Source organism: Botrytis sinoallii, assembly GCF_014898435.1.
Source record: "Botrytis sinoallii strain Bc 23 chromosome Unknown BSIN_015, whole genome shotgun sequence".
Taxonomy (NCBI): Eukaryota; Fungi; Ascomycota; class Leotiomycetes; order Helotiales; family Sclerotiniaceae; genus Botrytis; species Botrytis sinoallii.
In genome coordinates, this window is record NW_024066042.1 from 186,222 (window position 1) to 211,911 (window position 25,690).

Consider the following 25,690-nt stretch of genomic DNA (forward strand, 5'->3'; position numbering starts at 1 on the left):
CACATGGGAACGATCGAGCATATTGTTTCTACGATGCTGGAATGAGACGGAGATCATATGTTATTGCACGTCTGCACATTTTGGGGGGTTGCTTCTTCACCCCATCTTCGCTGTCTCCGGAGCATTTGGGTTGGCTTGGAGGGTGTTCATTAGCATGAGCATGAGAATCATCGGGAGGAATTATAATTAGGGTTATAGTTCCACTTCTGTCGGGGTGTCGAATACCTTAGATTATCATCTTCAAAATCATAATTCATGCATGCTTCACAAATTGTCTTCAAAAGAGGTAGTTAATAGTAATGTTTTCTGGTGTAGTCATTATATGTCATACTTCATATTTCATAACACGTATCTTAAAACCTCATAAGTATGCATCTAGCTCAACCTGTAAAGAATTTTTCGTGCCGTAAATATTTGAGATAGCGATCATTTCGCAAACTGAATTGTGATGTGACTCTCTTCTTCCGTTCCTGACTCCCATCCCGATTTTTTCGTTCCTATCTAAACCCCTCCCAGACGTTGTTTTTCTCCATTTCCACCTATCATAAATTCACAACCTTAATTAGCCACCATCCCCTCCTTCGCAACCCCCAAAACATCCCACACCAAGCCAGATAGCTCCCTCAGCCCCATCCCCAACCTCTCCGCATAAACCTCGCCCAATCCACTAGCATCCTTTCCCCTAGCCCATGTTTTCAACGTCCTCCCTACCTCTCCATCTCCCCTCTTCTCCTGAATACTCTCTACATCCGTAATATCCACCTCCACCCCCCTCATAACCCCACTTTGTTTTCCCCAGCATCTATTTCCTGTCTCTCTTAATCCATATATAACCAACTGACACGTACTAATCCAGTCGATGTTCTTTAGGCTCCCTTGCCTTCCTTTGTTCAGGTTCTCCGTCTCCCATTTCCCGAACTCTTCTGGATCCAAGCTTGCAAGGAATTTACACAATCGTTGTAATGCTAGTATCCTAGTAACACGTTGCGGATGATATGGACTTGGGTAATTAAAGGGATCAGCATGAATGATCAAGAAGATTAGTACGATAAGCGCAGAGATATAGTCCTCTTTTTCTAGATAAATAAGATAGATTTCATTAAGGACTGTTGGTAAAGGTTGTTGCGCGTAACGCTGTAAGAGGATGAAATCATTTAAATTCCTTAAAGCTTTATTGAAAAACTCTAGACGTCGGTCAATATTCTGGTAGATTTTATGAGCGTTTGAGATCGTAACTTCGATATGTCGTAATACATGGAGTAGAGAGAAGAGCCTGGTGATTGTCTCTGGATTTTCGTCTGCTACTCTAGCCTTTGCAAACTTGTAAGTTTCTTGGAAATTGACGAGCTTATCAAGTACAGGCGTTGAAACCATGGGATAATCTACGAGATTACCATATATACTTTGGAATATTGTGCAGCGAGAACAAAGGCATTGAAAAAACCAAGTTTTCGCCAAGGCTTCTCGTCGAACTTCTCGTCGTTGTGTTTCGTCGATATAGGATATGAATATTTGCTCTCCTTTTGCGATAGGGAAGAGAGCTCGGAGGGTAGCACGCTTTCCATCGAATGTTATAGCTGAGTTTGGGTGACAGCGATGATTAGCGCGTGCCAGCAGGGGATCAAGACATAGTCCAATTGGACCATTGCCGATATTAGATTCGACACGAAACCCATTAGTAGAGAGCTGCAGGTCTGTTTTAGCAGAGATAAAATCAAAGATGGAGGGTTGTACTTACCCGACAGAGAGACTCAAGAGCATACTTGACAAATTCTGGTTTCCGTTGAAGAAGATTCACTACACCATGGGCTTGTAATGATATATCATCCCATTTTGATTGGACGCTTCTGAGGTCGTCCTCGTGAGATTCAAGGTCCATTAAAGGTGAATCTTTTGCCAATACTGCCGGGTTGCTGACCAATTGGATGGTACCACGCACAGCTGTAGGAAGCATCTTGTTTAAAGAGTTCTCAAGACTTTGCGATTGGATGGCCTTGCATTGTTTCTCATGATGTGAGCGGTCTAGGTCTTCGCATTTTTTACCGCAGTAATTCACTGCCTTGCAGCCAATACAGTTCAAGGTTGCTTTTTTCAACCGGCAATTTGAATAAGTACAGGCAGTATTTGTTACGGCTTGGGCGCTGATCTGTGATCTAGAATGTTCAAATGGCTTTCTTGATTTGAAAAGGTCACATTCTGCTCCGTGGGAACCCTCGGAATTCAGTGACAACTTTTCGCAATCATCACAACAAAAATTGACAACACCGCAACTCGAGCAGGGCTGTAGCTCCACTCCTTCTCCTGCTTCTAGAAAACAATTGGCGCACACTCGATGCAGTGCCTGATTCTCGGCAATCAATAAAAGGGGTTTTTGTACGACAATGATAGAATCTCCAGAATTTAAATCGACTGTTGCAAAGAGGCCGTTTCCCAGGTCTTTTGCCGTGCCAATTGTTGTATAGTCTATGTCCATTTGACTGGATTGTGTTTTTTATGGGGTACGGTTCTTGAAGGACTTGGGTGTGCTTTTTGAATGATGGTGGAATCTGGCTGACCTATTTTGACCTTTAATCTAGTCTAGATACGGTTTGGTGCTTCCGATCTAAACCCCGCAACTGCATAGAGAAAGATCTAACAATTCCTCATCAAGAATCCTAAAGACATGGCGTTGAACAGATTCACCGTCCATGGGCGACTTTCATTCTTTCACCATAATAGACCACAATTCTCGGCCTTCATTTAAAGGGCCAATGAATGTTCTAAGAAGTGAAATTCTCGAAAGGAATTACCTAGGATTGAATAAATTGTATTTACCTTATCGCTTAGATAACAAAAGAAATGATTGGTTGACTGTAATATACAATACTACAACTTTGGAAATCATTGTACATTCGTCACCTCAACTTTTTGAAAGGCAATTGGAGCTCTCAAAGTCGGCAAAAGGCCAATGTTAAGCAGAGTTGGAGTTGGAGTTGGAGTTTGGAAGCCCTCGCCGTTAGTTTGGGAATCAATTAGGCATTCTTCAACGTTCCTGTCTTATTCTTTTCTGAATTGTAGTAACTGAGTATTTGGCAACGATCTCTTCTTCAGTATCACACTGACACTTGTTTGTATCTTCTAATCAGAGTTAACCAGGCCCGGTTGTAAAAGAGCAAGAGCTGATTGAGTGGTTAAAACATATATATAAAGGAAGCCATATTCAGTTCATTAGCCAACACATGATCTGATCTAACCAAGTACTTCATGGACTTTCTTGAGTTGCAATGACCTTGCGGATACATCACCCAGTATTCAATCTACCCTTCGTATTAGACAGATTCAGATGTATCTATTGCAGTGAAAGAACAGCCTGGCTTTACAGTGATACTTGCTGCTCAGTTCCGGATCTGGATATGGAACATTCAACTGCTGCCTATTTGACTCGCGATTGTGGAAGTAATATCTGGAAAGATATGGTGGCTCATGAGCTGTTCAAAAGATCAAAGTATTCAAAAACAGATTGCAGTTGCATACATGAGATATGCATTCCAGTATCATCTTCGACTTCAAGAGACATATCACCGCGGATGATAATGATGAAAACCACAAAATAGATATGGAAAATGAAAGAAAAGAGAGACCACTTACTTCCTGTCGATGAATTGATTGTTTTCATCCTTTCAACAGCCTCCACTCCTGCTATGTAAGGTATATACAGCAAGTACAGTCAGTCAATGTTTTATGTTATCGAGACTCGAGTATCATGGATTGATTTAATCTGAAATCATGCGGGGGTGGACTGAGCTCTAGAAAGCACCAGGGTAGCGCTAAACCCATTATGTACAAGCTTATCGAAGAAACAAAAATCGAAATAATATTTTTGGCCATCAAACTCAACATCACAACAATCTTTCTTTTCGCCCCTCATTAAATAGAAATCTCTCATTAACCCGATTTCTTCTAACAAATCCGCAAATATGTAAGTTCACATGTAGCAATTTCATTATTTACAACTCAAAATTAATGATTGCTGAAGGCATTTCGTCCGTCGTGCCGCTCTCAGAGCTGCTTCCAACGCCTCTTTCGTTTCTAAACCTCGCACCATCAACACTACTTCCCCATTCGTTGTCAGAGCATCAAACGAGAGAATATCAACAGCAGTATTCCGAAGATTTGCAAGTGATGATGCACATGCCAGAGAAGAGAACGAAGATGCACAAGAGGAAGGAGCCGTCCGATCAGCTATCAATTCCGCCGCAGAGACCGTCTCAGAGTATGCCTCAGAGGCCAAGGAAACCGTTGCTCAAGCAACTGGATTCGGATCCAGAAGCGTGGGCTTTGGTAGCAGGGACATACACGTAGATCGTCTTTCCATTGAGCCTAACAATGGTGTCTACATTGGTAACTTGTTGTTCGACATTACCGAAGAGGATCTTAAGAAGGAATTCGAGCACTTCGGAACCATTACCGATGTCAGAGTCACTAGAGATGCTAGAGGTTTGAGCAAGGGGTAAGTACTCGATATGTTGCTACTTTTTATAAACTATAATTAACAATATCTTCAGATTTGCCTACATTGACTTCGCAGATGTTCAGTCCGCAACTGCAGCCATTGAAGGCAAGAACCAAACTATCTTTGAGGGCCGAAGACTTGTTGTCAACTACGTCAACAGAACACCAAAGATTAGAGATCAAAACCCACCTTCCAAGTGCCTCTTCATCGGAAACCTCGCCTTCGAGATGTCTGATGCCGATTTGAACAGCTTGTTCCGCGAGGTTAGAAATGTCATTGACGTTCGTGTTGCTATTGATAGACGCACTGGACAGCCAAGAGGTTTCGCCCACGCAGACTTTGTTGATGTTGATAGTGCCATGAAGGCTCTTGAACAATTACAAGGAAAGGAGGTCTTCAACCGAAAACTGAGAGTTGATTACAGTCTTGGCGAGAGAAGCGCTGGAGGCCGTGAGCGCAACGACCGTGGATTCGGCAACAATGACCGTGGTGGACGTGGATCATACGGTGGTGGTCGTGGAGGATATGGTGGTGACCGTGGTGACCGTGGAGGATATGGTGGTGACCGTGGTGGAAGAAGCTCATCATTCTAAGGAGAAGGCTGAATATTTGGGTGTTATGTTGACTAACGGGCGAATCGATTAACGAATGATCGAATGAATACTTTGTATGACGAGTTTGGGTAGGCGTTAGTCATCTATTAGAGGTGTATGGGAAGTCTCAAAAGTTGCTGGATCTTCTATGCAGCTTTACTTTTATGGACGCTTCCTCTTTTTCCACCTTGTATTATAACCCCCAGAAGCTTATTCGGTCGTAATATAAAGGCTTTGATCTGATCAGGCATGACGACTTGAAGATCTGAATCACAGTAAGAAATTATACAAAATTCCACTCAGTGCATCTTACAGAGTGTAACTCTTTTTATTCAAAATATACAATTTTATGCCTCTCGCCACTTGCTACATACCTCAGCACCGCATATCTTATTAGTATGTGATATATATTATGTGATATCTGTTGATGCTGTATTTTGCCTACTTAATAATCGTTTTCCGATTCAACTCCAAAGGCCAAAGTTACTTTGATCTAATACATACCTATTCAGTCAGCCCAACTCGTTTGTATACAGAAAGATCTCGAAAAAGAATTGAAAAAACAAAACATGTGACCCCTTACGATACAACAGTACAGAGCTGCACTCTAATCGGTGTTTGTGTTGTTCAACCGAGGTGGTCCGATTGAATTTCTAATGTACCGCGACCCCACAGTTCATCCACGTTCTCATGCATGTTAAGTATTCTCCTGCATCCACTCGACCATACCAGTCACGAAAACAATTATTAAACATCCACCTGGTGATCTATCATAATTACAAAGAATCTTAATTCCTTCTTGTATAATATATTCCTGTCTAATTACATTCCCATCAGAAGTCATCTCTTGAATAGTAGACGAAACTTTTAGCATTACGATCACTAAATAAAGTGACAACGCAAACGGCAAAGGGCGAACCTATCATTACGAGTTACAAAAGATATAAAATCGATTTTAATCAGCCATGTCTTTCATGGGCGGTGCAGAATGCTCGACAGCAGGAAACCCTCTCAGTCAATTCACCAAACATGTTCAGGATGATAAGAGTTTACAGAGGGATAGATTGGTCGGTAGAGCGCCTGGAGGCGGTATGCAGGGCATGCGCTCCGGTATGAACATGAACGGAAGTCAAGATCATGTAGGTAATTCAGGATAATACACCTTTGTCAACGCAGTGTATCTCTCGAGGATGTTGTTTACTGATTTGCAAATTGGCAGATGATGAACGATTTTATGCAACAGAATGGTCAACTCCCACCAGAAGCTTTCGCTATGCAACATGATCTTCATCAGAACGCGCAAATGAGAAATGGATCTCAATCTCCAGCTGTTGGAGGATGGGCTCAGGAGTTCAATCCTGGAATGCCAGGAATGCCAGAGCAGGCAATGATGGAGGCGGCGTTCCAAGCTCCCAAAGGTACAGCATTCAGTCCTGCGGATTTTGCTAGATTTCAACAGATGGGCCAATCAAGCTCCGCGCGTTCTGCGAGTCCTATGGCACAAAATATGTCGAATGGTTACTCATATCAAGGTCCTCAAATGGGTATGGGCATGGGTATGGGAATGATGGGCATGAACAGGATGGGTATGGGCATGAATATGATGAATCAACCACAGTATCAACAACCTGCGCAGGATTTACAACAAGACAAAGGAAAGGGGAAGATGGTTGAGCTCGACGATCAAAATTGGGAAGAGCAATTCAAGCAGATTGATTTGCAAGGAAAGGAGCTCGAAGAGAGTTTGGCGGCGGAAGGAGAATTAAATGAAATGGATAGGTCAGTCCTTGAATCCGAAACCAATGAATTTGGGGATTTTGAATCTATTTGGAAGGGCATACAAGCTGAAAATGCTGCTGCTAGGGAAATGGCCGGCGAACAAAGCCTAAACGGTATGAACATCAGCGAATTCGATCAATGGGACGGATTTGATGCTGTAGGAACACATCAATCACCATTCCGCGACCCACAACTCGGAGATTATATGTTTGAAAACGAGAACCTGTTTAAAGATATCTCCAACCCATTCGATGAGGGTGTGCGGATAATGCACGAGGGAGGTAACTTATCTCTCGCCGCACTAGCTTTTGAGGCCGCCGTACAAAAGGATCCCCAGCACGTCGATGCATGGGTATTGTTAGGTTCAGCACAAGCCCAAAATGAAAAGGAAACACCGGCAATTCGAGCGTTAGAACAGGCTTTGAAAGTTGATCCTATGAATCTTACAGCCCTTATGGGCCTAGCAGTTTCCTACACAAACGAAGGTTACGATAGTACCGCTTATCGTACACTTGAGCGTTGGCTCTCCATCAAATATCCATCTATCATTGAACCAGGCGCCCTGTCTTCTGAGAATGACATCGGCTTCACTGACCGACATCAACTTCATGAAAAGGTTACTGATTTATTCATTCGCGCCGCTCAGCTTTCACCAGATGGCGAACACATGGATCCAGATGTGCAAGTAGGTCTCGGAGTACTTTTCTACGGTGCTGAAGAGTACGATAAAGCAGTCGATTGTTTCACCGCTGCTCTAGCCTCCACCGAATCTGGAACCTCGAATCAAAGAGACCAAGTTCATCTCTTATGGAATCGTCTTGGTGCCACCCTGGCGAACTCAGGCCGCAGCGAAGAAGCTATCGCCGCCTACGAAAAAGCACTCACGCTTCGCATCAATTTCGTACGAGCCCGCTACAACCTTGGTGTTTCTTGCATCAATATCGGGTGTTTTGACGAAGCTGCTTCTCATCTTCTAGGTGCATTAGCTATGCATAAGATTGTAGAGAATGAAGGTAGAGAAAAGGCAAGAGATGTACTGGGTGGTGGAAGTGTTAGTGAAGCGGATCTCGAGAGGATGATCTCGCAAAATCAAAGCACTAATTTGTATGATACGTTGCGAAGAGTTTTTAGTCAGATGGGGAGAAGAGATTTATCGGAACGCGTTGTGGCGGGGATGGATGTGGAGAGTTTTAGAGGGGAGTTTGATTTTTAATTGTGATGTTTGTGGAGGAGTGACACTTGGGATGTACATGATGGATGAATTAGCAGGAGTCGGTTCTCGTTGAGTAAATACATGGGATGTAGTTGATTGGAATTTGAAAATGAAACTGATGATATGATATGATATATAATTGTGGATGTCAACAAAATAGCAAAATAGCGTTGAATCGAATTGAGTCGGTTAAATTTAGGATCGGAAATGGGTATTTAGGCAGCGAATGAATGAATAGATAATATTTGAAGGGATTAATGAACTATCGATATGATGAAATATGATGAGACATTTAGAATGTGGTAAGAATGCAGCTTGATATGAAAAGGAAGGGGAGGGTTTGTAGAGATAGAGAGAGAGAGACAAGGATAGATGCGGATTAAATAGGTGATATTACAAAACTTGATTAATGATTGCAAAATCGTTTAGGTACCTAGGAAGAGATAACGTCTATTCTACCAATAGGTGTTATACTCACTCCAGCTCCTCTTGATCTCCCAGATTTTGTCAAATCTGGACGATCTCATCATCGTCAATTATTCCCTCTCCAACGCTTGCTTGACCAATTCCTCTCTCCGTTCTATCTCTCTCCTTCGTGTACTTTTCCTTCGTTCTCGTCTTTCTTGTTCTTTTGGACGTTCCCTTTCTCTTCCTCTTTCTCCTTGCCTCTCCTCTTCATTATCCTGTGCATCTCCGTTCTCATTACCCCTTCCTCCTTCTCGATCTTCTTTACTCTGCTCACTTTGCGCTCTCTTCCTCTTAAGATTCTCATAATACTTCACTGAACGAGGCGGCGTGTAGTTTTCATCATCACCCACCGGAGACCCTTTGAATTCCCTTGAACGTCTCGAGATCGATCTCGTCCGTCTCTCGTTTCCGGTATCCATAGAATCACTTTCTACCGCCTCATCGCTTGTAGTATTCCCAGATTCAGGTCTGGAAGCGAGAGCTTTGTCCAAATCAACGGAAGGTCTTTGATGAGAACTGCGGGTATTTCTTCGTTGTCTTTTGGCAGGATGAGATGGGGTCTCTTTTTCACCATTTAGGGGCACCGAGACGTGGGTCTTTTGCGGCCGAGTAGTTTGCATCAGGCTCTCATTAATGTCTCCAGGAGGCTCAGAGCCCTCACGTCCGTTGCCAGAGGTCAAATCAATCACTAGATTGCTTTGTTTATTTGCAAATTCCATGACAAAAGGATTCGAATTTGGAACGGGAAGTATGCGGCCACGCAATGCTCTTCCTGGTGTAGATAGTTCTTCACTACTGGGCCCATTTGAGAAAGTGCTGGAAGTAAAGAAAGATTTATTTGGGGCTCCCTTAGGACGGCCACGACGTGGGTGGGATTGAGGTGTACTTTGCTTTTCTTTATTTGGAGCGTCCTCAGGATGGCTAAGACCTCGGGTAGAGTGGGTTGTATTGGCAGCAGGATGATCTTGTTTATGTGGAGTGAAACGATTCTGTTCTTTTGGAGCGGCTCTAGGACGGCCAGGACCTCGACGGAAATTAGATGGAAGCTGTTTTTCTTGGGTGTTCTGTGATGATTCTGATTGAGAAGAATTGGGGATTTCCAATTGTTTTCGACTTCGGTGATGTTGTTGGGGTTGATCTAGGTGAGACGTTGACGGATTCCCATTTGAGTTTGCTGGAGAAATCGCTTGAGATGGATCCGGGAGTGTATTTGAGGTAGCTTGTGAGACGTGCTGCAGAATTTGATGTTCTTTATTATTGTTGTTTTCATCAGGATTATCTGTTTGAGTAGCCTTTGAGTTGTTCCGTAGATGTTGACGCCCCTCGTCATTTTTAGGGTTATTAGAACTACTCAATTCCGTGGCTTTTGACATAATCTGCAAATTTTGATGTTCGTCAATATTATCACTTTCGTCGGGAGTGTTCATTGCAGTAGCTGTTGCGATGTGTAGCACTTGTTGGTGTACGTCATGATTGTTATGTCCATTGGGAGTGTTCATTTCAGTTTCGATTTGTTGAGAGGGTGACTCCGAAATTTGTCTTTCGGTATCTTGCTCGATGTGCTGAATGTTATCGTCTTGTTTAGTACGGCCGACGTCACCATTCGTATCGTAACGACCAAGAATAGGCGATTCGATACGAGGTATGGAAGGAGTGGCGGGTTCTCTACTTGGTGAACGAGTAGGAGGTATTGAGAGAGATCTTGTGTCTTCATCTTGTTGAGCTTCCGTTTCTTTTCTGCGTTTGTATTTTCCAAGTTCTGCGAGCTGTGAAGTCTGGATCTCCATTTGATCATATTCGGCTTCACTGTACAGGCGCTTCCGGTGCAAAGACCTGCTGCCTTCAAGCATTGAAAGATCTCTTGCATTGTTAAGCGGACTGCATCTTTCGTTAGATATTAGTTTGGGCGGAAGTTGTCCTTCCTGTAATTCGTCAGAAGGTGCAGGAGTGGTTATTGCTCGAGCGTCTGAGGTTGGAGCCTTGCGAGAGGCTCTCTCCATCTCCTTAACCCGGGTGCGTAGAGAATCAAGTTCTGCACGAAGATCGTTCACTACACTAGCTCCCTCCATTTCCTCGACTCGAGTGTGTAGCGAATCAAATTCTGAACGAAAATCATTTCCTCTACTAGCTTTCTCCATTTCCTCGACTCGAGTGCGCAGAGAATCAAACTCCGGACGAAGATTATTCCTTCTATTGGTTTTCTTCATCTGCTCGACCCAAGTGTTCAGAGAATTAAGCTCTGCACGAAGATCATTCACCCCATCAGCTTTCTCGGTCACGCGGATGAGATCATGCTGAAGAGTTTCGACGGCACTGGTAGCTACAAGACGAGCGTTTTGAGTCGCGGTCATTTCACGGCGCATATTTTCCATGAAGATCTTAACGCCCTGCATGTCATTCTCAAGGCGACCCACAGCAGCATCAATGCGATCAATATCTTTTCGTTGCTCACAAATCGCTGTCATGATTTTTGCCTCGCCCAGTATCGACGGTGAAGATGCTGCTGGAGTGAAAGGTTTTTCTACACTTTGGCGGGATATTTCGCTGGGGCCCGGAGCCCCGGGCAGGATTGACGATGGTCGCCTGGACAGTGAGCTTGACTTATTTGAGGATTTCTTCAAGTCATGTGTTTTTGTGACAAATAACATTGCTTTTTCCCCTGTTTGCTGCAATTTCATTGATATCTTCTTGGCACATATGAGTAATTGATCCCTATTGCTATTAGTATGGACATTATCTTATAAATGTAAGCCTCTCATACTTTTTTAGTAGATGACCTTCTGGTGCATTATCGCATAGCAGGCCAAATACTTCACGGCAATTTGCGCAAGCCAAATCTTGGAGAGAACTAAGACGAATGAGTATGGTTATATTGAACTTGAGAGTTTTAGATCACATACCTATTTTCTATGACAGTTCCAACCTGTGCTGGACCAGTTGCTAACTTGACAGAACCAACTCCCTTTAATCCTGTGGCATCTCTTATGACTTTGGGTATATAGTAAGTCTTCCCGAGACCTTCCCATGAATTATCAAAGCTGCCGACCTTAAGCCCACACTTAAGACAATAGCATATAATGACTTCTGCGTCTGATGACATCTTGGGCGCAGTGTACTGATCCGAGCCCAGATTTGATGCAAGAATAGAATAGAAGGCTCGAGGTTCGAAAAATGAGAGATAGTATTAATCTTTTCATACAAAATAATGCACTTGCAAAAAGCTAGAGTTGGAATAAATCTGGAGTTTACAGTCGTTGAATGATTGAATATAAAATAGAAATTTGGTATCAATCAGCCGTACTGGTTAGTGTTGAAACGCGTGAGATCGCGAATTTTCGTGTTTTGCTGTAAGGTTATTAAAATGTAATTGTACTTGTACTGCTCGATTGATTCTTGTCACACAATCATATTAAAGAGGGTGAGAAATAATGATAATGATCAATCTAATAAAGAGGTATATTCGATGATCTCTTCACCTACATAGTAGGAATCTCTGAATGTCTGCTTCTCCCCAAGTACTATGTATGTGTGTATGTAATCAGAGTAGATCTTTTGGAACAGGTGCAGCTGTTCATTCGTCGTTCTCACTAGTCCAAATTAGGTAAAGGGTCCGTTTCTGCCATTCACCGCCTAATTAGAATCCACAAAGTTATCATTGACATTTACTAAAATCTTGCGCATGCGACACACAATATATTTCAATAAATTTAACTACGACAATCCTCCAAAATGACTGTCGCAGATATTCCTTTGGTATCGCAGCAATCCGCTGGTGATATTAACCCTAGAAAGCGCAAGCATGAAGAAGATGATGATGAGAAAGAAGCAGAATCCAATTCAACTGGTATGGAAACAGTATCATCAGAACTTCGTCAACCAGATTTGCCAGAATTCAATTTGATACCTGCAAAGAATCCAGCTAAAGAAGAGCTTGGTGAGAAACCTTCATCTGAAGAATGGCAAACGGTAGAAAGACATCCAAAAAGAAAGCCAAAAAAATACCCAAGGCTGGAAATGGAAATTATCCTGCTATTACTTTCGCAGCAAAGGAGTCTAGGCTTTCAGGTCCAATTAAGATTGGAGATTTACAAAGCCTCGTTCTTTATCTTCTTGCAGATGGGATGGCCCCTCAATTTGTTTCTATTCGTCATCGACCACAATTCCGAAAAGTTGTCGTACTTATGGTCCCTGGACTTGAAGAATCTATGTTTGGTACCAAGCCTGTATCTGATTCACATCGACATTCTCCAGATGAATATCTCCCGCGCAAGTTGAAGTCTGAAACTTTGCCTGCAAATTTGAAGCTATTTGCGGATATGTTTGAATACATATGGCCAGTCAAAACACCGGGAGATAAGAAATATGCAAAGATGCATTCTCCTTTACATGCTATGCTAACAGCACCTGTAACTAAAAGCCAAGAAAATAAGAATAATCACGGGAAAGGTCCAAAGAAAGCTAGAGAGCCTAATGGTTGGCAAAACACTCGCACCCCAATTACACAATTCCTTACATCGCCCGAAGATCTTCAAGAAAATGGTTATACCCTTCATCCCGCAACCTATGACGATTTAGTCGATAGAAACAACTTGGCAGAACAGCGCAAGACTTGGGAGCTTGATGAGGCTCATGGATGGGTAGACACAAAAGTTAATAATTTTGATGAAGGATCAGTTCCAGATAATGACTTTGAGCAAGAAGTCTAACAGTCGGCAGGGAGATCTTTGCTATGGATTGTGAAATGTGTATGACTGGCAAGAATGAGTTCTCACTTACCCGCATAAGTATTGTTGGTTGGGATGGGTCAGTTGTTCTTGATGAGCTTGTAAAACCTGAGAAGCCAATCATCGATTATCTCACCCAGTAAGTCTTCGTTCCGATGTATGATCATATCACTAACAATATGAAGATACTCTGGTATCACCAAAGAACTGCTCGCTCCAGTTACAACAGCATTACAAGACATACAAAAAAGATTAGTCAAATTATTTCATCCACGAACAATTTTGATCGGCCATTCCCTCGATTCTGATCTTAAAGCTCTCAAACTTACACATCCATATATCATCGATACCGCAGTCATATATCCTCATCCTCGTGGTCGACCACTCAAATCCTCTCTTAAATGGCTTGCCCAGAAATATCTTGGTAAAGAGATACAAAAGGGACATGGAGCAACTGGTCATGATTCAACTGAGGATGCGAGAACATGTCTTGATCTCGTAAAGCTCAAGTGTGAAAAGGGATCTGATTGGGGAGCAAATGATTCACAAGGTGAGAATATCTTCAAGCGATTAGCTCGAACCGGGGTAAAATATAAAAGCCAAGGAGGAACAGCTATACCGGCTTCTGTAGATGGAAAATCGTCGGCAGCTGTTGATTGGGGTGATCCAAAGAGAGGACCTGGCGGTGCTGCAACTTTCTCGATTGGGTGTTCGAGTGATGAACAAATCATGGAAGGTGTCATTCGAGCTGTAAATGGGGATCCTGACGGAAAGACGATTCCAGGAGGTGGAGTAGATTTTGTATGGGGAAGATTCAGAGAGCTGGAGGATTTGAAGGAATGGAATAACCAACGACTTCCTCGTGCACCAGAATCTAAAAGCTCAGCGGTAGATGGTAACGGTGCTGCAACCACCGAAGCCAACGATAAAGATACTACCATGGAAGAGTCAACTTCTATTAACCCAGCAACTGCCGCCGAATCCACCACTACCGAATCTAAAACCCCTGCAGAAACTCCCTCGGAAGGTACCGCCACTGATCCTTTCGCACCCGCAACCCTCACCCTGACCCAACGTATCCATAAAATCTACCAAGCCCTCCCTCCATGCACAGCCTTCATTATCTACAGCGGTTCCGGCGATCCCAAGGAAATGGTTCGATATCAAAAAATGAAACAACAATTTCAACACGAGTACAAGACGGTGAAGTGGGATCAGCTGAGCGTTAAGTGGACGGATGTTGAGGAACAGGCTATGAGTAAGGCGGCGGATAGAGCGAGGAATGGAGTTGGATTTATTGGGGTTAAGTAGGTGGGTTGGTGGGTGGCTTCAGCGATATTAGGGAGAGAGGGAAGGAAGAGGGAGGGGAGGGGAGAATGAATACCTGAATGCATGGATGGATGGATGATGTACAATTATGGAGAGAGAGAAAAATACGTTGGAAGAAGTACGAGAGGGAGTGAGGAAGGAATGGTATGGTATGGGATAGAGAAGTGTGATGAGATAAAGATGTGTAAATCGAAATCGATGCCGATACCGAAAGATGATACCAAAACAGGATAAAGGGATAGGAAACAAACGTATATATGCGTGTATGTATGCGTGTATGTATATATCTCAAGTCCAGTCCCTGTCCATGTACATGCATGAACTATCAAATTTCTCAACGGTACGAGTATCATTTATCCATCCATCCATCCAGTCTTCCTCATCTCATCCAATACAAAAAACAAAAACAAATATAAATATACATATACATATACACGTATATATACATAAATATAAAACCAAACAATACACAAAACCTCAAATACCATACCATACCATACCATACCATACAATACCATACCATGCTCAAATAAATCACCAAGCTAACTCGCTCGCTCGCTTGCTCGCTTGCTCATCTGTTTGTTTGTTTGTTTGTTTGTTTGTTTGTTTGTTGTCGTCCATCCATCATATTCGTGTGATCCCTACCTACCTACCTAGGAAGTACGTAGTTAGGTAGGTAGGTAGGTAGGTATAGACATATACATATATACATATACATATACATATACATATACATATACATAATTTTCTCAAATAATCATCGATTCGTGGCCAAATCCCAAATCCCAAATCCAGAACCCCAAATCCAGAACCCCAAATCCAGAATCCCGAATCTCGAAAAAAAAAAAAAAAAAGAAAAAAGATAGTCAAAAGAAGCATGAGCAGAATAACGTTTCTACACTATTCGACTTTCTATTAATCAAGTCTCTCATAACTTTCTTATTACTTAATATTGATACTCACTCAAACTACCACTTCTATCTCTAATAACCCCTTGAACCCTCGCCCCCCTTTCCATTTCCATTTCCATTCCCCACCACTGCTGCGCCACCCATTCCAAACCGTTTCGTACAAAGTAACATACTGCAGTAGATTTTGTACATGCTTAATCTCTGTCCTCTAAAAAATCCTCGACCGTTTTCTCCCCAAGTCGGTATCTTGATCAAAAACCCAATCCATATCCGCTTTCTTCCCCGGTCTTCCCCGCCCCATATAATCCCCAGTACTAGAATCGTCGAATTCCATAGGCGTAGTACCATGTTTTTGTTCTTTGCGTTGACGTTTCAACATATCAATCACAGAATCAATTGTGCAAAAGGTTCCCGTGCGACCACAGCCCGCACTACAATGTACAAGCATTGGTCTTGTATTTTCTCCTTCTGGTTCACCTGACCGGGGGGTTTCGGTTACGGAAGCGGAGGCGCGTTGCATAGAATTGGCGAGGTGAATAAGAGCGAGTAAATGACTGGGTTTTGCCGGAGAAGCAAAATCTGGCCAGGAAGAATAATGTACTTGTGTAATTTCTCGCATTGGTGTAAAAGGATGGGCGGCATGGGAAAGTGTAAATTTACGGACGACGACATGAGCATCATCCGTTGTGGGAGATGGGGGTGTGACTTGAGTAGTACTTGCGCGCTTTCGTCCAGAATCTCGCCTGTCGGTTGAATTTCGATGCTTAGTGGCATCAAGGTGAACTTTCTTTTCGGATACCAATTTAAGCTTGAGGTGACCATATTCGTTACTAGACCAATATGAGTGGCATTTCAGTTGTCCTCCCTCTGCTTCCGCAGTCAACATGACAATGACTCGTACATCTTGGTCCCAAATAACACTCCAGAAATCCTACAAGGTGTTAGTACCAAAAAAGGGAAATAAGGGTAGCGAAAGTACTGACTTCAAAGGTTGCAGGCAAGGGCCCTTGAGAAGCAATATAACGTTTATTACTCCTTGATGCTTTGATATGACTTGCGTTAACATAATCACACGTGCCTTCTGTACGACCTTGTAGTTTCACTCTGGCATGCTCGAATGGCCAAATATTGTTGTATCTGTTTTTGCTGCCCTTCTCAACACCAGCTATCTGAACATCATTAGAATTATTAGAGGCTTCTGGCCCATTTCCGTATCGAACGCCTTGTGTCAATGCTTTCGTCATCCTTGCCAACTCTGCTTGCTCAATATGAAGAAATCTGTCTGAAACGATCTTGCCATGATCTTCTTTCTTTGCAGCCTTTGATAACCACCTCGGAACAACACTCATAGCAGATGGGTCTCTCGCCAGATCCTCCGGGACTGCAATATCTCTCTGACCAACACCATCCATGAGATCTTGATTTTGTCGAATGTTGCCAAAAAATGGGTTTGCTGCATTCTTTGTGGCTGGCATAGCACATCCACCAGCTACTGGTGCAACTCCAGGCAATGTCGTTCCAAGCGTAAGATTGATTCGAGATGGCTGCGAGGATTGTGTTGAACCCCGGTCAACTGACCTTGGAAAATTTTGAGCAAAGGTATCAAATCCACCTTTCAATATATATCTTGCTCCATTCCAGCCTTCATTGGTGAACTTTTTCAGGGTATTAATAGCGAGTGCTGCATCTTTTTTATCCGAAGATCTATTGTCATAAGCAACGATATATTTAGCTTGCCTCCATTTTGAAAATCTGGTTTTATCTTCCTCGTTTGTAAAAGTATCTTGAAGCTTCTGAAGATTGAATGAAGGCCGTTTTAACAAGGTTGTAGGTATGCATAAATTGAGGGCATTTCCAATTCTTGATTGTGAGAAGATGCTAAAAGTTCGGCAGTCGAGTAGCAATAATTCTATCGAGGGACAACGATCCATCATTTCCTTCAACTGTGCTGGCGTAATCATGGCTGGCCCATCTTCTAACATCGACGGGAGTGTGTCCGCTCGCTGATGTTGACGCGGTTGTGGTACTCGTGGCGATGAAGGATCTGCTTTATTTTGAGGTAAAGAAAGTCTAGGGTGTCTTTCGTCTAGATGTGAGAGGTTGTTCCTTTGCACGGGTGACATTGAAGTTGAAAAACTGGCAGGTGACATTTGGCGTGGGAATTCGAAGAATGAAGGAGGGTTTGTGGAGGAAGTAGGGACTCGTTCAGACGAAGATACATATGCTGAATCCGCTCCACTATCAACATCGGATGGTGCATCCCTATTTCTTGGAATGGATCTAGGTGACGGAGGTCCATCGTGTGCATCGACTTTGGAGGGCTTTTTGTCGTTCTTGGGACGTAGTAAGGAAGGACCCGGAGACATTGAGAAATTTGCCAGGCCCCCATGACTCAGATTGAATCTGTTGTTAGATTCAGATTGCTTCTTGAAAGCCTCAAATTCAGGATTTGAGTTTATAGGTATATGTTCTGGTGTGGCACCACCAAATGAGAAACTAAAGAGATCCAAAATTAGAAATGACTTCATCATGGGTATAAGTCGGATATTGGACTCACTATGGAAGACGTGGTAGGACTCCAATTTGCTTTGGGTAGGGCGTTGGTTTCTCTAGGATTACTTGACGGTTCAACAATGAGACCGAAGTAATTTGGACTGGCACTCCGAACTTGTTCGACTTGAATACCTGGGGATCGTAAGGCGGAAGTAGGCGGCAGAGTTTGCCCTACGGATGCAGGTATTCTCCCTGTTGCTGGACTCATTGTTGGGCTCGTGGTAGATGTGTTTGTGGCGGTTCTGTGTGATTGCGAATGCGAATGCGAATGTGAATGTGAATGTGGATGTGGATGTGACTGAGAAGACCTGGGTGAAGGTCTCGTTGCGGCTTTGACAACCATTTGAATTTGAGGCGCAAAAGCTTTATCCTTTTTGTTACAATAATATTCCTTCCTTCCGTGGGCGACTGACTCTGTGTACCAAATAACCAAGCGTATATTATTCGGACGTAATTGCCATCGTTTCTATTTACTGCGACGTAGAGTGGAAATGCGGTTCTTGAAATGAGGTTTGTAATTATCGAATTTGGTGCGGCAGGGTGATCGTGGTACTCGTAAATTGACCGACGGTTTGAAGGTGGATCGTGGTTGACTTTGCGCAGATGACAACGGATGACAGCAAATCTAATAATAAAGTCGAAAGAAGGTTTCTTGATTACTCTCTCAATGCTTGCTTGGTTGCTTGATCGCTTGTTTGTTCGTATATCCTTTCCCGAAACAATATCCTTCTCCTTTGGGACGTGTGTAAGTTAGAATTTCGAAATGGGCGAAAGAAGTGGAAGAGATAGGGCTATAGGATTCGATGACGGACTTGAGACGGGGATCATTGACTTTTTTGGGTGAATGATCCGTAATAGGTAGAGAATTAAGGCAAAGGCAAATAAGAGGGAAGGAGAGAAAGAAAGTAAGTAAGAAAGAAAGAAAGAAAGAAAGAAAGAAGGCTGATGGTATCCAATTCAGGGTTTTTCTTTTTTTCTTTTTCTTTTTTCTGACTAGAGGGGTGCTGTCACTTGGATAGTGGTGGGTGAATTTGAAAGTTGAGTTTTAAGTTATATGTAGTGTATGTGTGTAAGTGTGTATGTATGTATGTATGTGTGTATGTATGTGTGTATGTATGTATGTATGCATGTGTGTATATATGTATGTAGGTAATATGTACGATGTAGTTGTTGGAGTTGTAGTGGTTGTCGTGAGTTGTCGTGAGTGGCCGAGCGAGTGGACCGGTGGATGAGGTGGATGATACGGTATGAGATGGTATGGGATGATGTGATGGTATAATATAATAGATTCTCGCTGGTCGTGAATAGGTAGGTAGGTAGGGAGGTAGTTGGTTACCTACGGACTGTAGGTGTGTTTCGATATCTAATTCTTCCCTTCTCTTCTCCTCTCATATGACTGCGTAAGTGCTTTCGTTGAATGCTTTGGAGTGCTTGGAAGACTCGAATTTGTGGTTAATTGTTAATTTATTTGAGTGAAGGGAAGCATGAGAAAGGTTGCGAGAGGGAGATCAGCCAGTTTATGCTACCGATTCGGAATAGAGGAGGGTCAGATATTGGACCTGCATGGGTCAGAACGATGATATCAACTGGTTGGCTCGATGGGTTAGTTTCGTTCCGGTTAATCTGATTTTTCTTATGCTTTTCTGATGACGATGTTATTGAGTGCAGATCATTCAAGACAAATCAAGGGTCGGACGGCTTAGATTCCGTTGAATGGGGGAGATTACTCCGTAGAGAATCCAGAAAACCAGAGGGAAGAGAGATTGAATTGGAAACCTAGGTATAAACCATTATTTGATCATTTAATATATATATAGGTATATACAACATATATACACACGCACAATCGCTACGTCCCTGGGTATCTATCTCCCTCGATTCTATCTTCGTTTATAGCCAAAGAGAAAAGAGATGAGAATGAAGAATAGAAGAAAAGGGGGGCTATAGACTACGGGTAGTACGTACTTGATTTGGGAAAGATGACGATGGAGTGAATGCAAACCGCCTACCTACCTAGTATCTACCTGCTAGCTAGACATTGGTCAAAAAGTTAAATAAATAACAATTGTTCTAGAAGGGTTGATGGTTTCGGATTTCCAATCTTTTCTTTTCCTCGGCCCAGTACAGTCTATAGATTGGTTTGTACGAGTACAATATCGATATTTCGTCTTGGAAGAACTACTGCCTACCTACTCGTCGATACAATGTAGGTATACCGGTATCTCGGTACAGAGTAGAAGTAGCAGTGGAGAACTTGACACTCATCGCTTTTCACTATCCGGAGCATGTCTCGAGGTATGTACAGAGTACCCATCTATGATGCCATCTAGATGTGGCCATTCAACCCGTCCAGGGTCACCGGCTGCACATCACTACCTACCTCGTACATCAGTAAATCCAATCCTCACTATTTCTGTATCCTGTATATACAGCCCTCTCTCTCTCTATTCGAGTACATATAGTACACTGTATATGGATATATCCCATCATCCCAAAATCACATTAGACAATAATATTCCTCAAATCCAATACTTTCAAAGTCTTCATCCCCAACATATTCGAAGAATAAACTATTCACCAATCCCGACATCCTGCTGATTACAAAGGCTTTCTTGTCTTTGTTATCTTCCAGTACGTCATTTGTTTTACTTTACTTGGTCATCGTGTGTTAATAACAAACCCCCTTTATAGACCGAACAGCGGACCGAACAGGAGACCGAAGAGTAAAGACTATTCAATACAGAATACGGGACACTGAATATCAGATCAGACGAGTTGATTGATACGCAGGCAAAAGTCGATTACATTGATAAATAAATACCCATTTAAGTATCAAGTAATAAGACAGAAAACAAGCCTTAACTCCGATTTCCCTCTTACGCCCCCTCGCCTCTCTATCTAGTATCTCTCTTTCTCTCTCCCTCTTCCTTCCCTCAATCATATGATCTCCACAGCCAGCTTATTCCTCTCATGATATTCCCACTACGTACTCACTTATTGTTACTGATCAGCAGTTTCTCCATCCATATTCCACGAAAATCCTCATCAAGAATTCCTCAATCATCAGATCCATCCATCACCTGTTCAATAATCATTCCAATTCCAATAGATACCATCTCACAAATCTCACAAGAAACCGATGATCCAAAAGTCTAGACCATCAACAGTGAAGAAATACTCGAGTACAGCATAATTACAAAATGTCTTGTAACATCATCTATTCTAATTTCCATGTAACACAATGGAGATTAGCCTCTTTTCTACATTCCATCCCATCTTGTAATCAATCACAAAATTGGAAATGGGGAATCCCCAGAATTATTAATATATCAAAGGATTTCGATCAAGAGACAGAATCATACATTATTTTCCGTGAAATACCCAGTTCCTAAATTGAATGACGCTCCGCTGGGCCACTGCCGTGGAGGCTTCTTCGCTTCGCTCTGGATTTGATTAATATAATAATTACAGGCAGTAATGTACAGACTGTAGTCTGTATGGTAGGTAACATCCAGTACTGCAGATATGCATACATAGATAGTATTGCTTACTAAATAAACATCGAATTTTCTCTCCACTTCTCGTCCCTTCTTCTCTTCTCGTCTCTTCTTCTCTCCTTCTCTCCTTCTCCTCTCTGCTCACTCCACACTCTCCCAGCCCTAGGTCTCAACGGCGAAGTGACGGTCAACCGCATACTAGATGAAGTCTATTGACGTCATTCGCACACACCTACCTAGGTACCTAGCACAATCACATCACGTGTACCACCAGCATGTCTCACATCCCGCCTATCGGACGTTTTCTTTCTTTCTCCGATCGAATATTGAAAAATATGGGGGTTCGTTGCATTGGATATGATGGGCAAAACGTGAGTTCTTCAGATTTGGTGTGTGCTGGCTGGGTGCACGGTGTGGGACATGGTGTACAAGTAAAGTAATGAGTTCGAGCGCAGCGAGCTATGGGGGTTTGGCGGCTTGCCCCCATGAAGAATAGGAGGACCGAGTATCTTCTCCAAGACTTATTAGGTGATGTAGGATGTAGTATCGAGTTTTCTATTGGATTATCATCTTGGAGTTTTATAGATCGATTAATATAGTCACGTACGAAGCAGCTATGAAGAAGATTGATTGTATATACTTACACACACACCTCGCCTCCTCGAATGCTTACCATTCCATTGTGCTTCTATGTTACTATAGTACTGAAAACAAATTCAATGTTTACAGTACTCGAGTATCAAAAGATTAAACAATATCTATCTACCATAAAGAGTACCTAGTACCTGGTATACATTTCATGATTCTTTGATGTAAGTACATTGATCACATGACATAACATTCCATCAGATAACCTTACCTTACCAACCTTATCAAAAGATAATCCCTTACACAATTTTTCACCTGATAGCTTCATTTCTTCATCCTCTTATCTCCCACCCTCATATCAAAATACGCGGGGTGACTTCGCGAAAATGCATCTCAGACACGCTAAATGTTAGATAAACAATTTCTCCGTTCGTGCCTCCGCAATCTTCCTTATGGTCGGAGTTATCTGATTGGTTCTCGTCGTGCTTTTCAAGGGAATGGGGGGGGGGCCATTTGCCTTGCGATAAGAATCGTTCGAAAAAAGTTTATGGAGACAGACGGGAGAGGAGTTTCTGGTGTTTGTGCTGCTGAGATGGCGAACAGTAATATTATCGGAAATAGTTTTCTTGATAAGGGATAAGGAATTAGACGTTTGCCTTTGCTATTATCGTATGAGATGTATATTTATAATATGTAGGTAGGTAACTAGGTAGGGTGTTGAGTTCTTCTGCCCAAGTGTGTTCTGTTTCTTCATTTACATCTCTCGATTTTCGCGTGCGTGCCATTATCCAGTCTCTCTATCTCTACAGATCTTTGGCACGGAGAAGCTCTTCTTATATTGCTATCTCCAAGTAGTGGCCATCACCAATACGTACTGTCTAGATACCATTGGCACGGGATATCTAATCCATTCTCTCTTCTCAATCCCCTCCGACCACCCACTCTGAACCCACCTCCTCTCCAAATTCACAATGTCCCTCCACAAATCCCGCTCCCGAAGTTCGCTATCCGAAAACGGCGACGTGAAAGTAACCCCCGGCACCACCCAAAAGATCGACGACCCCGAATCCAAACTCGGTCTCGCTTCCGAATCCGCACATGTCTTCGATCACCAAGCAGAGAGGGCTCTGTGTCGGAAGTTCGATTTTCGTTTGCTGCCCGTGCTAGCTTGCATGTACCTGTTCAACTCGCTTGACAAGGGAAATTTGGGAAATGCAAAAACGGATGGCATGGAAAAGGATTTGGGCTTCAAGAGTAATCAGTATAATATTATCTTGAGTGTATTTTATATACCTTATGTGTTATGCGCACTTCCTATTGTGAGTTTTTCTGGGGTTTACTTTTTGACATCTAACTACTTGGGGGGTTCGGCTGTTAGCCTAGTGTCAATATCTGAGTTGATTGAATGCTTCCGATATAAGTTCATCTGTCCAAGTGGGATCTGAACAGTCTATAGAGAGTTAAAGTGGCTTCCAATGAGCTCTATCGTCGTTCATCCATCAACAAAATTCTAACATCCCATAGGCTATGCTTGGAAAGAAGTATGGACCTGCAACAGTCCTACCCATCCTCATGATGTTCTTCGGATCATTCACCATTCTCGGAGGTAGATCATATTTTTCAACCCTCCAACAACACCAAACTAATCTCTTTCCACAGTCGCAGCTCAAAACTTTGGCGGTATGATGACCCTCAGATGGTTCCTCGGCATGTCCGAATCCGCCTTCTTCCCCCTCGTAATCTACTACCTCACCACCTTCTACCGTCGTGGAGAACTCGCTCGTCGCCTCGCCATCTTCTACGCAGCCAGTAACATCGCCTCTGCATTCTCCGGTCTCCTCGCCGTCGGATGTTTCCAAATAACCAACACCCCTCTCTACCCCTGGCGATACCTCTTCCTCATCGAAGGCAGCGCCACCCTCCTCTTCGCCTTCTTCGCCTTCTTCTACCTCCCCGCCTCGGCCTCGACCGCCAAATTCCTCACCGAATCCGAACGCACCCTCGCCTACCACCGCATCCAAGTCGACTCCTCCTCCATCGTCAACGAAGAATTCCACCTCCACGACTCCCTCGCCATCTTCAAACAACCCTCCACCTACGCCTTCCTCGCCATCGAAATCTGTCTCGGCGTCCCCCTCCAATCCGTCAACCTCTTCCTCCCCCAAATCGTCGCCCGTCTCGGCTACTCCACCATCAAAACCAACCTCTACACCGTCGCCCCCAACGTCTCCGGCGCAGTCATGCTCCTCATCCTCGCCTTCTCGTCAGACTACACCCGCAGACGTGGTCCCTTCATCGCGCTCGGTTTCCTCTTCACCTTCATCGGCTTCCTCATCTACGTCTCCATCGACGTCACCTCCCAACTCCACGTCGCCTATTTCGCCACCTTCATGATGTGCTGGGGAACCGCCGCCCCAAGCGTCCTCCTCAGCACCTGGTACAACAACAACATCCCACACGAAGGCCGTCGCGTCGTCATGAGCAGCGTCGGTGTCCCGCTCAGTAATCTAATGGGATTAGTCTCCTCAAACATTTTCCTGAATAAAGATGCTCCCAAGTAAGTCTTCCCCTCCCCCTTCACACAAAAAACTCCCTCATCCTAACCCCCACCCCAGATACATCCCCGCCCTCGCCACCACCGCCGCCTTTGGCGGCATGGGCGTCATCCTCAGCACTTCCCTCGCGCTCTACATGATTTTTGACAACCGACGCCGCGACGCCAAACTCGGACGCAAATTAGATATTGGCGAGACGCCGACTGAGTTGTTGAGGGATGGGCCGAGCGTGGAGGAGTTTAGATGGTTTTTGTAGATTTTCTTTTGGTATTTTTTATTTTTTATTTTTTATTCTTTCAAAAAGCGGCGGAAAAGTTGATGAAAAGAAAGAAAAGAAGCAAATAAAGGGGAGAAGGGGAAAAATGCATAGCACTCTGGAACGAGAGGGTGGGCGTTTGTTTGTTTGTTTGTTGCGTTTATGAGATACCTGGATACCTGGATACCTGGATACCTTACTAGGTACCTACCTACCTATACATACCTACCTACCTACCTATGAGTAGGTAGGTATACGAGATAATAATGATACATACATATATACATACATACATACATCCTTCCAATTCCTTCCAATCCGTTCCTCACCCCTCACTCCCTCAAAAAAGTAGTTAATTTTCCCTACCTTTTTTAGGAGGGGGGGGGGGGGGTTCACAATTATGTAAATGTAGGTAGGTAGGTAGGTACCTAGTAGGTGTTTAAAAGTATGTTAGTTATACTTACTACTTACTGACTGGCTGACTGTTTGTTAAGAGAAAGGACGTAAGAGTGCGAAAATATTGAAAAGGTATCATCCAATATAATTGTCATTATTGGTGCCACCCCATCCATCCACTGCATCCCCTGCATCAACACGACTACTTCCAAGAAAAAGACCCAACCTTTATTTAATAATTTTTGAGAAAACCACCATCCACACAATCCAATCACCCAAGCACCCACTCGCTATTAAACAACAACGTTACCACACCGAACTTTTATGAATTTCTAT

The 25,690-nt window shown here is 43.2% G+C and overlaps 8 protein-coding genes across 8 annotated transcripts; 5 read left to right on the plus strand and 3 right to left on the minus strand.

Moving 5' to 3' along the window:
* Positions 1-558: 558 nt before the first annotated feature.
* On the minus strand, positions 559-2,517 carry EAF02_008107 (uncharacterized protein; the record flags this gene model as incomplete). Its single annotated transcript, XM_038904155.1, has 2 exons — positions 1,739-2,517; positions 559-1,686 (listed from the first exon to the last, which is right to left on the minus strand). Exons 1-2 carry the CDS (start codon positions 2,471-2,473, stop codon positions 559-561), a joined length of 1,863 nt encoding a protein of 620 aa, XP_038755877.1. The 5' UTR covers positions 2,474-2,517.
* A 1,085-nt stretch (positions 2,518-3,602) lies between these two features.
* On the plus strand, positions 3,603-5,085 carry EAF02_008108 (uncharacterized protein; the record flags this gene model as incomplete). Its single annotated transcript, XM_038904156.1, has 3 exons — positions 3,603-3,682; positions 4,016-4,489; positions 4,545-5,085. 3 exons carry the CDS (start codon positions 3,603-3,605, stop codon positions 5,083-5,085), a joined length of 1,095 nt encoding a protein of 364 aa, XP_038755878.1.
* Positions 5,086-6,050: 965 nt separating this feature from the next.
* On the plus strand, positions 6,051-8,077 carry EAF02_008109 (uncharacterized protein; the record flags this gene model as incomplete). The annotated part of the gene is made up of 2 exons (XM_038904157.1): positions 6,051-6,224; positions 6,305-8,077. 2 exons carry the CDS (start codon positions 6,051-6,053, stop codon positions 8,075-8,077), a joined length of 1,947 nt encoding a protein of 648 aa, XP_038755879.1.
* A 536-nt stretch (positions 8,078-8,613) lies between these two features.
* On the minus strand, positions 8,614-11,645 carry EAF02_008110 (uncharacterized protein; the record flags this gene model as incomplete). Its single annotated transcript, XM_038904158.1, has 3 exons — positions 8,614-11,257; positions 11,307-11,393; positions 11,446-11,645. 3 exons carry the CDS (start codon positions 11,643-11,645, stop codon positions 8,614-8,616), a joined length of 2,931 nt encoding a protein of 976 aa, XP_038755880.1.
* Positions 11,646-12,274: 629 nt separating this feature from the next.
* EAF02_008111 (uncharacterized protein) lies at positions 12,275-13,251 on the plus strand (the record flags this gene model as incomplete). The annotated part of the gene is made up of 2 exons (XM_038904159.1): positions 12,275-12,511; positions 12,553-13,251. 2 exons carry the CDS (start codon positions 12,275-12,277, stop codon positions 13,249-13,251), a joined length of 936 nt encoding a protein of 311 aa, XP_038755881.1.
* Positions 13,252-13,274: 23 nt separating this feature from the next.
* On the plus strand, positions 13,275-15,315 carry EAF02_008112 (uncharacterized protein; the record flags this gene model as incomplete). The annotated part of the gene is made up of 2 exons (XM_038904160.1): positions 13,275-13,408; positions 13,455-15,315. 2 exons carry the CDS (start codon positions 13,275-13,277, stop codon positions 14,578-14,580), a joined length of 1,260 nt encoding a protein of 419 aa, XP_038755882.1. The 3' UTR covers positions 14,581-15,315.
* A 396-nt stretch (positions 15,316-15,711) lies between these two features.
* EAF02_008113 (uncharacterized protein) lies at positions 15,712-19,004 on the minus strand. Its single transcript, XM_038904161.1, has 3 exons — positions 18,067-19,004; positions 16,493-18,031; positions 15,712-16,440 (listed from the first exon to the last, which is right to left on the minus strand). The coding sequence occupies exons 1-3, from the start codon at positions 18,403-18,405 to the stop codon at positions 15,718-15,720; spliced, it is 2,601 nt and encodes an 866-aa protein (XP_038755883.1). The 5' UTR covers positions 18,406-19,004; the 3' UTR covers positions 15,712-15,717.
* A 3,190-nt stretch (positions 19,005-22,194) lies between these two features.
* Positions 22,195-25,248, plus strand: EAF02_008114 (uncharacterized protein). Its single transcript, XM_038904162.1, has 5 exons — positions 22,195-22,371; positions 22,439-23,466; positions 23,672-23,753; positions 23,807-24,704; positions 24,763-25,248. The coding sequence occupies exons 2-5, from the start codon at positions 23,119-23,121 to the stop codon at positions 24,956-24,958; spliced, it is 1,524 nt and encodes a 507-aa protein (XP_038755884.1). The 5' UTR covers positions 22,195-22,371; positions 22,439-23,118; the 3' UTR covers positions 24,959-25,248.
* Positions 25,249-25,690: the final 442 nt, after the last annotated feature.

Excerpts from the sequence above, each read along its gene's own strand:
- EAF02_008113 (XM_038904161.1), bottom strand. The coding sequence starts at position 18,405 with ATGGTTGTCAAAGCCGCAACGAGACCTTCACCCAGGTCTTCTCAGTCA. Across the intron at positions 18,032-18,066 it reads GTCCTACCACGTCTTCCATA|TCATTTCTAATTTTGGATCT; the intron begins GTGAGTCCAATA and ends CCCATGATGAAG. Across the intron at positions 16,441-16,492 it reads CCTTGCCTGCAACCTTTGAA|GATTTCTGGAGTGTTATTTG; the intron begins GTCAGTACTTTC and ends AACACCTTGTAG.
- EAF02_008114 (XM_038904162.1), top strand. The coding sequence starts at position 23,119 with ATGTCCCTCCACAAATCCCGCTCCCGAAGTTCGCTATCCGAAAACGGC. Across the intron at positions 23,754-23,806 it reads ATCATTCACCATTCTCGGAG|TCGCAGCTCAAAACTTTGGC; the intron begins GTAGATCATATT and ends CTCTTTCCACAG. Across the intron at positions 24,705-24,762 it reads CTGAATAAAGATGCTCCCAA|ATACATCCCCGCCCTCGCCA; the intron begins GTAAGTCTTCCC and ends CCCCCACCCCAG.